The sequence below is a fragment of the Cynoglossus semilaevis genome, chromosome 6 (assembly GCF_000523025.1).
Source record: "Cynoglossus semilaevis isolate Cse_v1.0 chromosome 6, Cse_v1.0, whole genome shotgun sequence".
Classification (NCBI taxonomy): domain Eukaryota; kingdom Metazoa; phylum Chordata; class Actinopteri; order Pleuronectiformes; family Cynoglossidae; genus Cynoglossus; species Cynoglossus semilaevis.
Window position 1 is genome coordinate 835,707 of NC_024312.1, and position 14,174 is coordinate 849,880.

General features: G+C 40.8%; 2 protein-coding genes across 2 annotated transcripts in view; both read left to right on the top strand.

The window, feature by feature from the left end:
- mbtps1 (membrane-bound transcription factor peptidase, site 1) overlaps window positions 1-3,792 on the top strand; it is a 17,515-nt gene extending 13,723 nt beyond the window's left edge. Inside the window, exons 16-22 of the mRNA XM_008311040.3 lie at window positions 613-813; window positions 999-1,076; window positions 1,289-1,429; window positions 1,530-1,661; window positions 2,056-2,182; window positions 2,294-2,424; window positions 2,915-3,792. Of these exons, the coding sequence (XP_008309262.1) occupies window positions 613-813; window positions 999-1,076; window positions 1,289-1,429; window positions 1,530-1,661; window positions 2,056-2,182; window positions 2,294-2,424; window positions 2,915-3,120 (1,016 nt within the window). The 3' untranslated portion in view covers window positions 3,121-3,792. The remainder of the gene's footprint in view (window positions 1-612; window positions 814-998; window positions 1,077-1,288; window positions 1,430-1,529; window positions 1,662-2,055; window positions 2,183-2,293; window positions 2,425-2,914) is intronic.
- A 1,305-nt stretch (window positions 3,793-5,097) lies between these two features.
- Window positions 5,098-12,866, top strand: slc38a8a (solute carrier family 38 member 8a). Its single transcript, XM_008311039.3, has 12 exons — window positions 5,098-5,165; window positions 5,858-5,924; window positions 6,720-7,135; window positions 8,096-8,294; window positions 8,643-8,799; window positions 9,142-9,246; window positions 9,680-9,737; window positions 10,572-10,686; window positions 11,247-11,394; window positions 11,474-11,676; window positions 11,768-11,819; window positions 12,470-12,866. The coding sequence occupies exons 3-12, from the start codon at window positions 6,932-6,934 to the stop codon at window positions 12,570-12,572; spliced, it is 1,344 nt and encodes a 447-aa protein (XP_008309261.1). The 5' UTR covers window positions 5,098-5,165; window positions 5,858-5,924; window positions 6,720-6,931; the 3' UTR covers window positions 12,573-12,866.
- The last annotated feature ends 1,308 nt before the right edge of the window (window positions 12,867-14,174 follow it).

Here is a 14,174-nt window from a genome sequence, read left to right on the forward strand (position 1 = left end):
ACATATACAGACAGAAACATAATTCACATAAAATATATGGCACATCCAAACACACACATATAGTAGTTACAATATCAACAATAACAGAGACCAGATATAACTTTATCAATGTTTTTGGTGAAAGCCCAGTTTAATACGAATTTCTTTTAAAAAAAATTCCATTCCAGATCAAGGATGAAATTCCCAGCCATGTGAATAATGTAGAAACCTTGACGTCTTCTTATCAGTTTTTTTTTAAGATTTAAATGGGTGGTTTCCTGTTTCCTGTGTTGTGATTTTCCAGCCATTAGCTCCACAGCTCCTTCACACTGATCTCCTCTGTGTCTCAGTGCTGGAGAGAATACCTCTGCTGCGTGTGGTTGAACAGATGAATGACTTCTAATTGAAGTGTGAAGCATCAGTTCTGTGTTCATGACTTTATGAGCTCTGTAATGGATCTGACAATTTAGGATCCAAAGCTCTTAATCCCAGGGCTTAAAAATGACTGCCTGGTTTTACCGTTCTCCTCCTGAGATGTGGAACATCGTCCACTGAATAAAACATTTTTAAACTGTTCTCGTCTGTGTGGCCCTTCAAACGTCATGGATGAGGATTTTAGTCCAATTTTAACAGCTATTTATTTTTCATTGACTCTGTTGAAAATTGTGTTTTGTTTTTTTTTAAATTATTTTCTTGGTGTCACTTGCAGGCAGTGGTGGATGCCAGACACGGGGGGCGCTAACGTACCAGCACTGAACGACCTGATCTCAGTGTGGGGGATGGCTTTTGGTGATGGGCTGTATGAGGGGGACTTCACCCTGGCTGATCATGACAGTAAGACACACACACACACAGTAACGTATACTGGTATATGCACACACACCTGAGCAAACATACACACAGACTTGTTGATAATTGTTTAACAGTTTCCTCCCTCTGGGGTTTTTTGGTACGTTTAGTTTTTAACACAGGAAAATTAATGAGGATCAATGCTCGCTCTCTCTCTCTCTCTCTCTCAGTGTATTATGCCTCAGGCTGCAGTATTGCCCGATTCCCAGAAGATGGAATTGTCATTGCCAAGAACCTAAAGGACCAAGGTACCAGCTGTTGTCTCTCTGAGTATCTCTGATTATATCTGAGTGAATCTGAGTATCTCAGTAGATCAGAGTGATTCAGAGAATGTCTCAGGGTATCTGAGGGTATTTTCAGAGTATGTCAAAGTGTTGGCCTGTGGCCCTGCAGCAGCTCCATTCATCTGTAGATGTTAATGTGACTGATGAGTCTGTTGGGGTTTTTTATTTTGTCTCAGGTCTGGAGGTGTTGAAGCAGGAGACGGCAGTGGTGGAAGGGGTTCCCATCCTGGGACTGTACCAAACACCTTCAGAGGGCGGAGGTCGCATCGCACTGTACGGAGATTCGAACTGTATCGACGACAGCCACAGACAGAAAGGTGAGGTTCAAAGACCAGGAGACCAGGAGAACGACGGACGTTTTTTGTTTTTTTTTCCAGTTGAGTTTGATGTGTGACGTTCTCCGTGATGTTCACTCAGATTGTTTCTGGCTGCTGGACGCTCTCCTTCAGTACACCTCCTACAGCATGACTCCTCCCAGCCTCAGCCACTCTCACAGTAGAGTAGCGCCACCTGCAGGCACAGACCGCCTCCTGCCTCAGAGACTGGAAGGTGAGGAAGAAACATCACCACATTTTCTCACTCTTTAAATGTTTTAGTGCAAACATATTCTGACCCAGGTATGTCAAAAGTCTGGCTTGCGGGTTAGTCGCGGCCCAAATATTGAATCAATGTGGTCCACCATTTTTTTACCACAAAAAACTTTTTAGGGCCATTTTATTATCGCACTTCTTATTCACCATTCCAAATTTGTAACATTTTCTATCGTTTTCTGTCATTCCACGGAAGTGGTTTCAATTTTAACATATTTCTGTATCATTGAAATATTAAACAAGATAATAAATAAAAATAAAACATCACACTCCCAGATGAGTGTTCCAGTCAAAGTTAAATTTCACACCAACAAACTTCTCACTGACTTCTTTCCGTTTTTCATTTCCTGCAGGAAACCACCTCTACCGCTACTCCAAGGTCCTGGAGGCTCACCTGGGAGACCCTAAGCCCCGCCCATTGCCAGCGTGTCCTCACCTGTCCTGGGCAAAGCCACAGCCAGTCAATGAGACAGCACCCAGGTAGCTGTGGGGAAAAAAAAACCTCTCCATCTCAGACTAGATTTTTACGCCGATGATGTGAGTTTTCAGGCTCCTCGTTGTCCCTTCATCGGTTCTCTCCTGTGTTCTCAGTAACCTGTGGAAACACCAGAAACTCCTCTCGGTGGATCTGGACAAAGTGGCTCTGCCTAACGTGAGGGCCTACCGTCCCCAGGTCAGACCTCTGTCTCCTGGTGAGAGCGGAGCCTGGGACATTCCTGGAGGTAACGAACTAGTGAAGAAATAAAAGAAAAAATTTAATGAACCAACACCAGGAATATTTGACTGGGAATTAGTACTGAAACATCCATTCAGTGCTGTAGAATATCGATTCACGATCGTAGAACAAAATATTGCGATATTTCAATGTATCGATATTTAAATACAGCCCTGTTGTAATGCTAACTACTGCGTCAGGGAGTAAACATTATTCAGTCTTCTATTTGGTGTGTAGAAATGTATTAAAATAATACATATATATTAAAAACCTAATATATTTCCATGCCCTGTTGTTTACCTTTAAATACAAGCGAACATTTCTTGGATGCGATTGGTTGTTTATCAGATTCTTTACACGTCTGAGTGAGAAATCCTTTAAAATGTGGTTTAAAATGTAAAACTGAGTCTGATAACCTTTGAAGAACCTTTATAGGATTCACGAAGTAACCGTCTCCTCTGACCTTTGACCCCTCACCCTCTCACCCCCCTCTTCAGGAATAATGCCTGGTCACTACAACCAGGAGGTGGGCCAGACCATTCCCGTCTTTGCCTTCCTGGGAGCCATGGTGGTCCTGTCCTTTTTCGTGGTCCAACTCACCAAGGCCAAGAACAAACCCAAGCGCAGGAAACCCCGCGTGAAACGCCCCACGTACCTGCAGCAGCAGCAGCAAACGACCATGGGGAAAAACCCCACAGTCTGAGCAGGAACTGCAGCACCGATGGACTGCACCTGCACAAAGAACTCATGTTCGCCTCTGGAGAGTTTGGGAATTGCGATGAACTGCCGAGACAGACGTCTGACTGCCATTAGACCCTAACCCTCCAGACGGGAACCGCCAACCACGCGTTTGCTGGATTTTCCGTTTTTGTGCCTCTCATCGGTTCCGGGCTGTTCCTGGACGTTTGTGGACTGATGAACAGTGTTAGACACATGATGTCAAACATCTGGCCCCTGAAACAAACAAACAAACGTCTGTTTTTCCCCTTCTCTTCTCTGACCAAACTGTTTCCTCGTGACTGACTTTCTATTAATTTATTGAATTTGTCCGTTCCCTACAAAAAAAACAAAACACAATTGGACTAAATAAAAACACTAAAACATAATGACAGCCATTACGGGATAAAAGCAGTGACAACCCCCCCCACACACACACACACACACACGTGCAGTGACGTTTGTACCGTGACTGCTCCGTGGTCGTCATCCTCTTCCTGTTTCCTGTCTGTTTCTGTCTTTTCATGGTTTTTGTACTTTCTATAACGAGCGAACTTTCACAGACCTTCTGTTGATGAACCTTCATGATCTCACGATCAACAAAGTAGCATCGACTTCTTCAACTATATCTCATCAATTAAAAAGCATTAAAAAATGGGAGTGGCTTAATTACTGATATAAACTACAACTTTGAAAGTAAAAAAAAAAATAACACGATCGCAAAAAAGTAACTGATCAGAAGGCAATTTTACTTCAAATGATTAGGTATTTGGGTTTTTCTTGTTTACTCTTTCTAGATCAGTGATTCCCCACCGAGAGATCATTAGGGTGTTCCTTAGAAAATGTTCCTAATTTCACGTTTCTAGTCTGAAAACTAGCAATTACTTATTACGAATAATTTTTCTTTGTTTATTTTTGCAGTGACAGGCAGAAAAATTAAATACTCTTCCACTAGATGGTAGCAGATGGCTGTGAAAACCAAAAAAGAAAAAGGGAATCGGCGCTGTTGAAGATCCTTGTCTTTCATCAATTCCTGCGAGTATATTCAACTAAACAGGATTTCACACCGGGTTAGTAAACTGTAAGTCAATTCCAACTAAAAGATCATTATATTTTATTACATAAAAAAATTGGTGCCACGAAGATCATTATATTTTATTACATAAAAATTGGTGTTAGTGCCACATGTATTTTAAAGTACGTGCCAGGAATTGCATTTTCAAAGAAAACATCCTGAGTAGCTTTAAATTGATGCCAGGAATTGCATTTTCAAAGAAAACGTCCTGAGCAATTTTAAATTGATTTTTTTTTTTTTTTTTTGGTATTTTGCAACATGTTTGTAAACTCAGATCAGTGCATTCCTACGATCCGTCACCTCGGAAATCATTACGTCACGTTGACCAGTTCTGACTAAGTTGCACTTATTCCAATCTGACTCATGGGTTCCGTAAAGGTTCCTGGGCCGAGTCCTGTGATGCAGGTTGATTTCATCTGAGGTGATGTGTGTCGATGTGCTCGTGGCTCTTAGTCTCCAACAGACCAGATCAGCCTGTGAATCTGTCACCCCTCCTCTCAGATGACGGCCCCACTGGAACACTAATCTCCCTCAGTACCTTGGGAAAATGGGAAATAGCCGTGGAGCCAGTTATCTGTGCTAACAAGATTTGGGAAAAGCTGGTGGTGAGTGGAGGTCACATGCCCTCTTTTCCCTCAGATGCCAGGACTTCCTGTCGGGCCAATCAGGTCGATGGTTCACACCCTGGACAGACTGTTTGAGAGACACCGCACTGTTGGCGTTGGTGGTGGAGCTGAAACTGCAGGCGTGTTGGATCCTACCCCGTTGGCCTCCAGGCTGATCCTGGTCCAGCCCACCTCAACCGTGAAAGGCTTTCATCACAGATAAAGGTAGAGTCATAAAAAAAACACTAAATCAAATTTATACTCCATTCATTTTTTTTTCTTTACAGCGATTCTTCCCCTCCCCCTCATCCAGTGACCTGGAGATTTGGACCCCTTTTAGGGGGATTGAAGGTATGATGGGGGGCACAACAAGGCAAATTTATTAGGGATGTCCGATATTAACTTTCTCTTGATATCCGATATATGCCGATATTGTCCAATCACTAAATTTCCGATTCCTATATCAATCAATACCGATATGGTCGGGCAATGGTGCCCTGGTGGTTAAGGAAGTTATACATTGTATGGGTTGCTGCAACCAGTATTTAAAAAAAATAGAATAATAACATAAGCTGCAATGCTGCCATCTAGTGACTTTCACTTTTATATACAGCCGTTTTTCCCTAAAACTATTTTTAGAGCACATTATTTTAGGGTAAGTATTTCATCAACCTTTTACCGTTTTGTTCCTTTGAATTTGTCCCCGGCTGATTGGAGTTGGTGTCACATGACCCTGAAGGTCACATGGCTGGAGCGGAGTTTGGACACAGCGCTGGTGAACCGGGCGACTTCAGACCCGATCACCAGCGAAGCGTCACTTTGCTTTGACTTCGGCCTTTTGACTTGGAACAACTTCACATCCTGCTTAAGTGCAAAGATTAAAAAAAAGTTATGAAATAACTGCGGTAATACCTTCAACAGGAATCAAGTGACATCATGCTGGTCATGTGACACATGGAGGCGACCAATGAGGAGTGAGCAAGGAGAGGTTATGCAGAAAAAATATTGAAATTTCACAGTGACTCCATGTCATTCTTTTACAGGTTTTTTGACTGGGGTCATTGGAAATCAAATCATGGTCTGCAGCCCCTTGAAGGTCACTTCTGATTGGTCAGTACAGAGGAGTGTGGCTGAATTTTTTTTTTTTAATTCCTGTTGCTATACTTAAAATAACCGGATTTTTATTGTACTTAAACCTCACGTCTGTCACGTAGCTGTTTGTTGGCTAACTTTTAGCTATTTACTGTTAAATTAACTTAATTTTATTATATTCAAACTTAAATCAAAAATTGAGTAATTTAAGTTTAAGGTTACAATTATGAGAAAAACAGGTAAAGTTTCACACTGTAATATTTTGTTTATTACTTTATACTTTACTAAAAAATTAAAGGTGAAGATACAGTTGTTTTTTTTTTTCCAATATTGTGTCAAAATTAGCTTTTTTAAAATTTTCCAATATTGTGTCAAAATTAGCTTTTTAAATTCAAACCGTTTTATTTTTACACAAACAAGTTCTAATTGTAGTTTTCATTTTTTTCTCTCTCTCTCTTTCAAAATTAATCAAAATCCATTGTGGGCCGGTTTTGGCTCCCGCACATGTTTGACAGTGCTTTAAATGAAAGGGGTAAAAAAAATCTGCAAATACCAGTAGAATTTCGTTTTGTGTTTTTTTTTTATATCAGAAATCTGATTTTAAAAATTCCATTGATTTTTTTATCCCTGAAAATCAGACTCAAACTTTATCTGTATCTATATCGATCTTTATGGATACTATAAAATATATAAATAAAAATAAACTACATATAAGTTTATTTTCCTGACCCCGAAAATCTAAATTTAGTTTTTAATCCCACACATGGGAAAAAGAAACAATCTGTGGCCCTGATCCTCTTCCGTCCACCTCAGGTACTCTGAGCCCCGCCTGCCCTCCTCCATCCCCGCCCTGCTTCAGCTCTGACCGGCCCACAATCCACCGCCTCAAACTTGTGTGAGGAGGAGGAGGAGGAGGAGGAGGAGGAAGAGGAAGAGGAAGAGGATCACCTGCAGCAGGAGGAGAATCAGTCGCAGCAGGAGGAGCACCAGTATCGGTATCGTTCTTCCTGTTGTTGTCGTGCATCATGGAGAAGTTGGCCAGAGAGAGCATCAGTCTGCTGGCTTCAGTCTCGGCCAAACCCCCTCTAGACGTGGCCGTGGGCCCCCGGCTGGGCACCGTGGGGGCCATCTTCATCATGCTGAAGTCAGCGCTGGGAGCCGGGCTCCTCAACTTCCCGTGGGCCTTCGAGAGAGCCGGTGGCATCCACAGCGCCGTGTCCGTGGAGCTGGTGAGTCCACGACTCTGTTTCACATCCGCCCCCAAAAGAGTCGTGTTTTTGACGATAGTGACGATAGTTTTTGACAGTTACGACTGCCGGGATTTTAGGATTATAATTTAATGACTTTATGTTGGAGTTTGTTTGAGTTTTTTTTTTTTTTACCGGAGGTTTGCTGAAGATTGTTCCTGCGGCAGGAAAAGCCCAGGTGTCACAGATCACAGTAATGATCGCGGTAAGATCGCGGTAACGATTAACGTCTGTTAGTTTTGACGTGAGCTAACGTCATTGAACTGGCCGTTTTTAACGCATTTTAACACGTTCTCAGAACGACGCGCTGTGTATATCCCATAATTCCACTGTCTATCTATGTATCACTGCTCTAACACACGTGTTGTTATTTACACACACTGTGGGGAAAAGTTTTCATTTCATCGAAGCTTTTTCAGCTCCCAGTATGTGTTTGTGGAGCTTCAACCTCTGGTCAGTGGCCCGGCATGTGTCAGAGCTGACAGTCAGTCAGTCTACGACTGACAGCAGGACTGTAGACTGATTAATGTTGTTGATGTTAGAACGTTAGAAAGAACCACGTTCCACTCGTTCTAAAACACAGACTCTGTGAAAATACATGATCTCTTATACGTTGTATATTTTTAATCGTTAATTTTTTTCCCCCCATATTAATAATACCGTCATTTGAATTAATCACAGATAAAAACATGGGTGAAACTCTGACCTCTACCTGCCGTTATCGGTCTTTCAGTTCCAGTGATATACACTACAAAACACTTAGATATCCACATATTTAGAAATGTTGATTTTTCTCGATTAATCATGATTAGTCACAATTAACTGTGATCCATATCTGCTTTTTGATTAATCAGGTAAAAACGTTCTATCCTCCGACGGTCGTAGCTTTTAGACGTATTTAGTTTTTGGTTTTCCTGACGTTCTCCTCCGCCTGGTTCTCAGGGCTCCCTGGTTTTCCTGATCAGTGGTCTGATCATCCTGGGCTACTCCTCCTCCATCAGCGGCCAGTGCACCTACCAGGCGGTGGTGAAGGAAGTGTGTGGGCCGGCCATCGGTCAGCTGTGTGAGATATGCTATGTCTTCAACCTCTTCATGATCTGCGTGGCGTTTCTGGTCATCGTGGAAGACCAGCTGCAGAAAGGTGAGTCGTGTTTCATAAACACAAACTAGGGAGGTCCGATATGAATTTTTTGCCGATGTACGATATGTCGATATTGTCCAAACACCTAATTTCCGATTCTAATATCAACCGATACCGATATATGCAGCCGTTTGCCCCAAAAACGGAGGTAAGCGTCCCAGCATCCTATATGTGATTTAAGTATATTTGGAGAAACTCAAACCATCGACCATCCTAAACCGTCAGGTGTGGGATTCCCGATGTTGAATCAGGTCACTGTATATGACTGCAGTGAGTACTGCGTCGGACTAAATACTGAACTGAACAACAAACCCAACAAACGATTTTGTGTGTGTGTGTGTGTTCCAGTGTGTGGCTCGGTGTACGAGCTGGTCACCGGGTTACCAGAGTCCGATCTTCCTCATCACTTCTACACAGACCAGCCTTTGGTTCTGGTCCTCCTCTGTCTCCTCCTCATCCTCCCTCTGTCCATCCCCAAGGAGATCAGCTTCCAGAAGTACATCAGGTCAGAAACTGAAGTATTTCATTTGCAGGTCTCGGAATTGTTACTTCAGATTGAGTACGGGTTCAATTCCCCATGTGAGAACTCAGAGAGAGAGTTGGGAATTTTTTATTTATTTATATATAATATTTTATTGAAGTCTTTAATAAGATATTTTGATATTCTGTTTTCATTTGACTTAGAAAATACACTGATATACACACTAAAAAATTATTAACTAAATTTCAAAATTGTTAGCCATGATGGAATTATTCAGCTCCACTGTGATTGGTTCCACTGTCGTGTTGTTGTCGTTTCCCCGTTCTTGTTGTTGTCGCCCTAACCCTGTGTCCCCCCCCCCCCCAGTGGTCTGGGGACACTGGCCGCCACCTACCTGACCGTAGCCATCCTGGTGAAATACCACACTATGCCAAAGACCATGGTCCACATCACTCCTCTCTACAACAGTGGGTAAGAACAGCTTCTATTTTAGGTGCAGTACTCTGTGTCTGTGACAGATGGCGCTGCACCGAACTCTGTCGGATTCAAATATTTTCAATCTTTTTTACTCAGTATTGGTCTCTGAAAAGACATTTTATTTTGAAAACTTGGCAGATTAGCTTTAAATAAACGTAAATTAGAAATGATTGGATTTTCTAAAACTCAAGTCAATTATTAATTCCTTCGCTACCAAACGACCCATGTACTGGCACTGGTCCGCAGACCAGGGTTTGGAGACCCCCGACTGTGAGGCCACTCATCGTCTTCACCTCAGCTGCGATTGACAGATCGGCACTGTGCCCATAACGTGTCTCTAAATGTCCTGACATTATGAGTGATGCCATCAGAATGGCTGCTGCTTGAACACTGTTCAAACCCTGACTGTGATGCTGTGTCTCTGTAGGATCAGTACCGTGTCCTCCATGTTCAGTGTCATCCCAACCATCTGCTTCGGTTTCCAGGTGAGTGACTACATGAAGATAACTTCCCTAGTTAAGCTAATAAACATAGCTAATTTATGACTGTAATAAAATAAATTACAATAAATCAGAAAAGGCTTAATGTTAGCTTGGAAGTTGCTAGAAGTTGCTTTATATATATTCTTACTATAAACAGAAACAAAAACAAACAAAGATGTAATACAAAATAAAAAATAACAAATAAAAAAAGAAAAAGTGAATTACTGCATTCAACTACCAAAAGTTTGGAGACAAATTAATGTATTTTTTACATTTTGAGGAACTTTAATTTTTGAAGACTTTTTCAGGAACTTCTTAGTAGAGAATTTTACTGAGACTTAGAATTGATTTGAGTCCAAATTTTTTTTACCTAATTTTAACCCTAAAAAGGGACATTGCTGCCTATTTTGACACAAATTAATGCATTTTTCATTCACATTAACTCTCAGCGCTCAGGGCCACAAAAATGTGGTCCGATCTGGGCTTGGAAAAAACAAATCACTTGGTTTATTTATTTACTTCCTAAATGAAGATAACTTCCCTAGTTAAGCTAATAAACATAGCTAATTTTGCCAATAAATTTAGCCATATTTAATTTACAATTAGCATTAGCTCATTCATCACAGGGATTTAGCTTCAATGTCTGTGAACAAATGTCAGGAAGGAAAAGGAAAAAAAAAACTTAGCAGAGTTTGTGTTGTTTTTTAACTTATTTTCATGCTGCACTTTATTGATTTGACTTCATGTTTTTTTCTCTCAAAGCCCGTGTTTAAGTTACACCAACATTATCCTGTGCGTCGCGGATATGTTTTGACAGTTGTTCTGTTTGTGTTGCAGTGCCACGAGGCCTCTATCGCCATCTACAGCAGCATGGAGAACCAGCGTCTGTCTCACTGGGTCTTTGTCTCCGTGGTCTCCATGATCTTCTGCCTCATCATTTACTCCCTCACAGGTCGGAGCAGCTTGCAATTACACAACTTTAGCTTACTACTTTAGCTAACTGTTAGCTAGCTAGCTTACTTTAGCCTCATGTTTAGTTTCCTTTTTGCTAATCTTTTGATTAGCTTCTTTTGAAAACTCTTCTGTTTCAGCTTAATGCTAATGCTAACGTTTTCTTTTGTTGTTTTTTTACCCTCCAAGCTAATGTTCTTAGGTTTTGGCTCAATGTTTTCTTGGCTAACTTGTAGTTGTCCCGCTGCTACCTAATTGCAACGGTTACATTATATTTGCTAACTTTTAGATAGCTGTAATCTAAATGAATTTTTGCCAGAACTCTTGGCTCTTTGTTGTTTTTGTTTTCGTTCTTTGAGCAGTTTATTTTTTTTAGGTTTTTAACCCTTTCATTTACCGCCTGACTCTGAACCGAGAGAAAAACTCATCACCTTAAAAGCCGCTCCTCAGTCTTTGCCGAGTTCACGCGTTGAAAAGTTTAAGTACCATTGGTCTGACCCACATGGACCACATGATGGACTGCAGCCCATGGATTAAGACACAGTTGTTTTCCTGTTGCAGGGGTTTATGGGTACCTGACGTTTGGAAAAGAAGTGAAGCCCGACATCCTGATGTCGTACACGGGTGACGACGTCCTGATGCTGATCGCCCGACTGCTCTTCGGAATCTCCATCATCACCATCTACCCCATCATCGTGCTGCTGGGCAGGTGAGGATCGCAGACCCAGCGGAGGACGCGGACGTTTGAACAGTGACGTTGGATGAGATTATTCACCTTCTGTTCTCAGGTCCGTCATCCAGGATCCGCTGCTGAGTTGGCGGCGGAAGCGTTACGGCGTGGTGACGTCGGCCTTCGAGTGTCGCAGCCGTTGCGTCCTGACCGTCCTGTGGATCGCGGTCACGCTGCTCATCGCCGTCTTCGTCCCAGATATCAGTAAAGTCATCAGTGTCATCGGGGGAATCAGCGCTTTCTTCATCTTCATCTTTCCAGGTAGAAGCTCAGGTCAAAGGTCGAGTCTCACGTCAGACAACCGTCACTTCTGTTGGACCTAAAGACCGTGTTTGTTTTTGTCTCTCACCAGGACTGTGCCTGATTTTTGCCATGCAGTCGGAGCCCGTCTCCTGTAAAACCAGGTGCGTTCACTGACCGTCCGGATTTGCAAACACAAACTTTTTATAGAATTTTCTTTTTTTAAAAAAGATGTAACGATGTAAAATATATGTAAAATATTTAATCACTTATATATTATTTAATATTTGATTTTTTTCGCTTTTCAAAAATGTTTAGTAAAAAATTAACTTTGCGCTAAAACAAAAAAAAAAACTGTAGCACAAGGATTTGTAAAACAAATTTCCAAATTTCAAAAGATAAATATTGAACTGTTGAACAGAAACAGAAAAGCTACCGTACAGTTAGCTAAACGCACCTAATTGTTACCAAAAGCTAAACGCAGGATTAGCAACCAATTGTAACATAAACATAACAAAAGTTTCCAAATAAAAAACCCAGCCTCGTGTAAATTTAACCAAAAGTGGATGATGTGACACTTAGTTCTTTTTCGTACAACAGTGAAGGCATCACTGTCTTTACTCTGTAGACTGCTGCTAGCATGTAGCCTGCAGGCTGGTAGTACGAGACCTGTATGGTACACAAACATTTTTGCAACAGAAATGACTTTATTGCCCCCCTGAGGGGAACTGTTGTTGTTACAGCTCTGTATGACAAAGTCTGAAAATGACTCACAATTCAGGTCAAATGTTAAAGATTCTTCTCTTCTGTCCAGAGTCGTCCTGACGGTCTGGGGAGTCGTGACGTTGATCTGCGGAGCCTTCATCTTCGGTCAGAGCACCACCATAGCCGTCATGCAGCTGATCAGAAAGACCTGAGTCCACGGACCAGAGGGAGAGAGAGAGAGAGAGAGAGACCGTTCTCGTCTGGAGTCAACGTCAGGTTGTAAATGAACCGACGACCTTTCCGTCCTTGTTTGGCTCGAGTTTCTCTGACAGACTTTTTTTGAAAAGCTCAGTCTCAAAAGTTCCTGTCACTTTCTGTTCGGCGGCTCCAACATTGCACCTGTAGCCGAAGGTGGAGAAATTCAGAAACACAAGCTGTAGATATATTCACACGTATATATATATTTTGTAGAAACCTGCATATCTGTCATTAAAGAGTCAAAATGACATCATGTTTGTTTCCATTGTTTAATGAGTGACGTCATTATGAAAGATGGAAATAAAAACAGCAACGAGGGAACTTAGTTTGTCAACCTTAACTCAGTGATTCTCAACCACTGTGCCACAGCACACTAGCGTTGTTTTCAACTAAACAGGAACGGAAAGAAAAGGAAACAGGAGCAAGAATTTAGTCAATTTTGAGATCATTTAAATTTAAAATGAGAAGATTATTATATTTCATTACATAGACTTTTTGTCAGACTTTTGTTTGGTGGTGGGCCCTGGGGTTTTCCTAATGCATTTGTGGATATTCTCAGTCATCCAGGTCATCGTAATAATCTCGAAAGGAGTTTTAAAGTAGCCAAGTGGACTCACCTCCAGTAAGTTGAAGACATCTCTCTTCTACTGTCCAGGTCGGGAGTTTCCAGGTATTTATCCATTCCAAAAGGGGGTGTGGTGTCGAGTAGAGTGGTCATGGGCCCGAACAACATGTGAGTCATGACCACTTAACGTTAAAAAAAAAAAGTTTAAAAAAAAAGGTTCTCTAAATGAGTCATGACCCAATGGTGGAACAATCCACCATAGGGTCATGACTCATTTAGAGAACATTTAAAACATTTTTTTTTGTCGTCTTTGGTCAAAAACTGTAAAAGATTGACCAAAATATTTATAAAATTATTTTTCTAAATTTGATCTTTTCCTGCATGTTTCTCATAAAATTAGGACATTTGGAGAAGTTTTTGTCAAAATCTTTACTTTTTGTGTCAGTTTTTGGTCAAAAACTAAAAAATGTTGACGAAAATTCTTGTGAAATTATTTTTCAAAATTGTATCTTTTACTGCACGCGTCTTATGAAATTATAGCATTGAGTGAACATTTCTAGAAATTTTGCTGCATACAATCTTTTGTCAAAATGTGAATTTTTCAAGTCATTTCTGGTCAAAAACAGTTTTCCAAAAATTTTTGTAAAATTATTTTTTTAAATTGTATCTTTTCCTGCATATTTCTCATTAAATAAAGGTGTTTAGAGAACATTTTTATAATCTTTTTGTATGAATTTGTCTGTCAAAATATGAACTTTTGCTATCATTTTTGAGGAAAAACTAAAACATTTTGACAAAATTTATGTAAATTGCTTTTTAAATTTGATTGTTTCTCATTATATTAGGCTATATAAGGGTATTTACAGAACATTTTTGACAGAACAATTGAAACAAAAAGTTTTTGTGTCAATTTTGGTCAAAAACAAAGATTTTGATGAAATTTTTTTTAATTTTGTAATTTTCTTTTTATTTTCCACGATGGTAAATATTC

Excerpts from the sequence above, each read along its gene's own strand:
- slc38a8a (XM_008311039.3), top strand. The coding sequence starts at position 6,932 with ATGGAGAAGTTGGCCAGAGAGAGCATCAGTCTGCTGGCTTCAGTCTCG. Across the intron at positions 9,247-9,679 it reads ACTCCTCTCTACAACAGTGG|GATCAGTACCGTGTCCTCCA; the intron begins GTAAGAACAGCT and ends GTGTCTCTGTAG. Across the intron at positions 11,677-11,767 it reads CTTCATCTTCATCTTTCCAG|GACTGTGCCTGATTTTTGCC; the intron begins GTAGAAGCTCAG and ends GTCTCTCACCAG.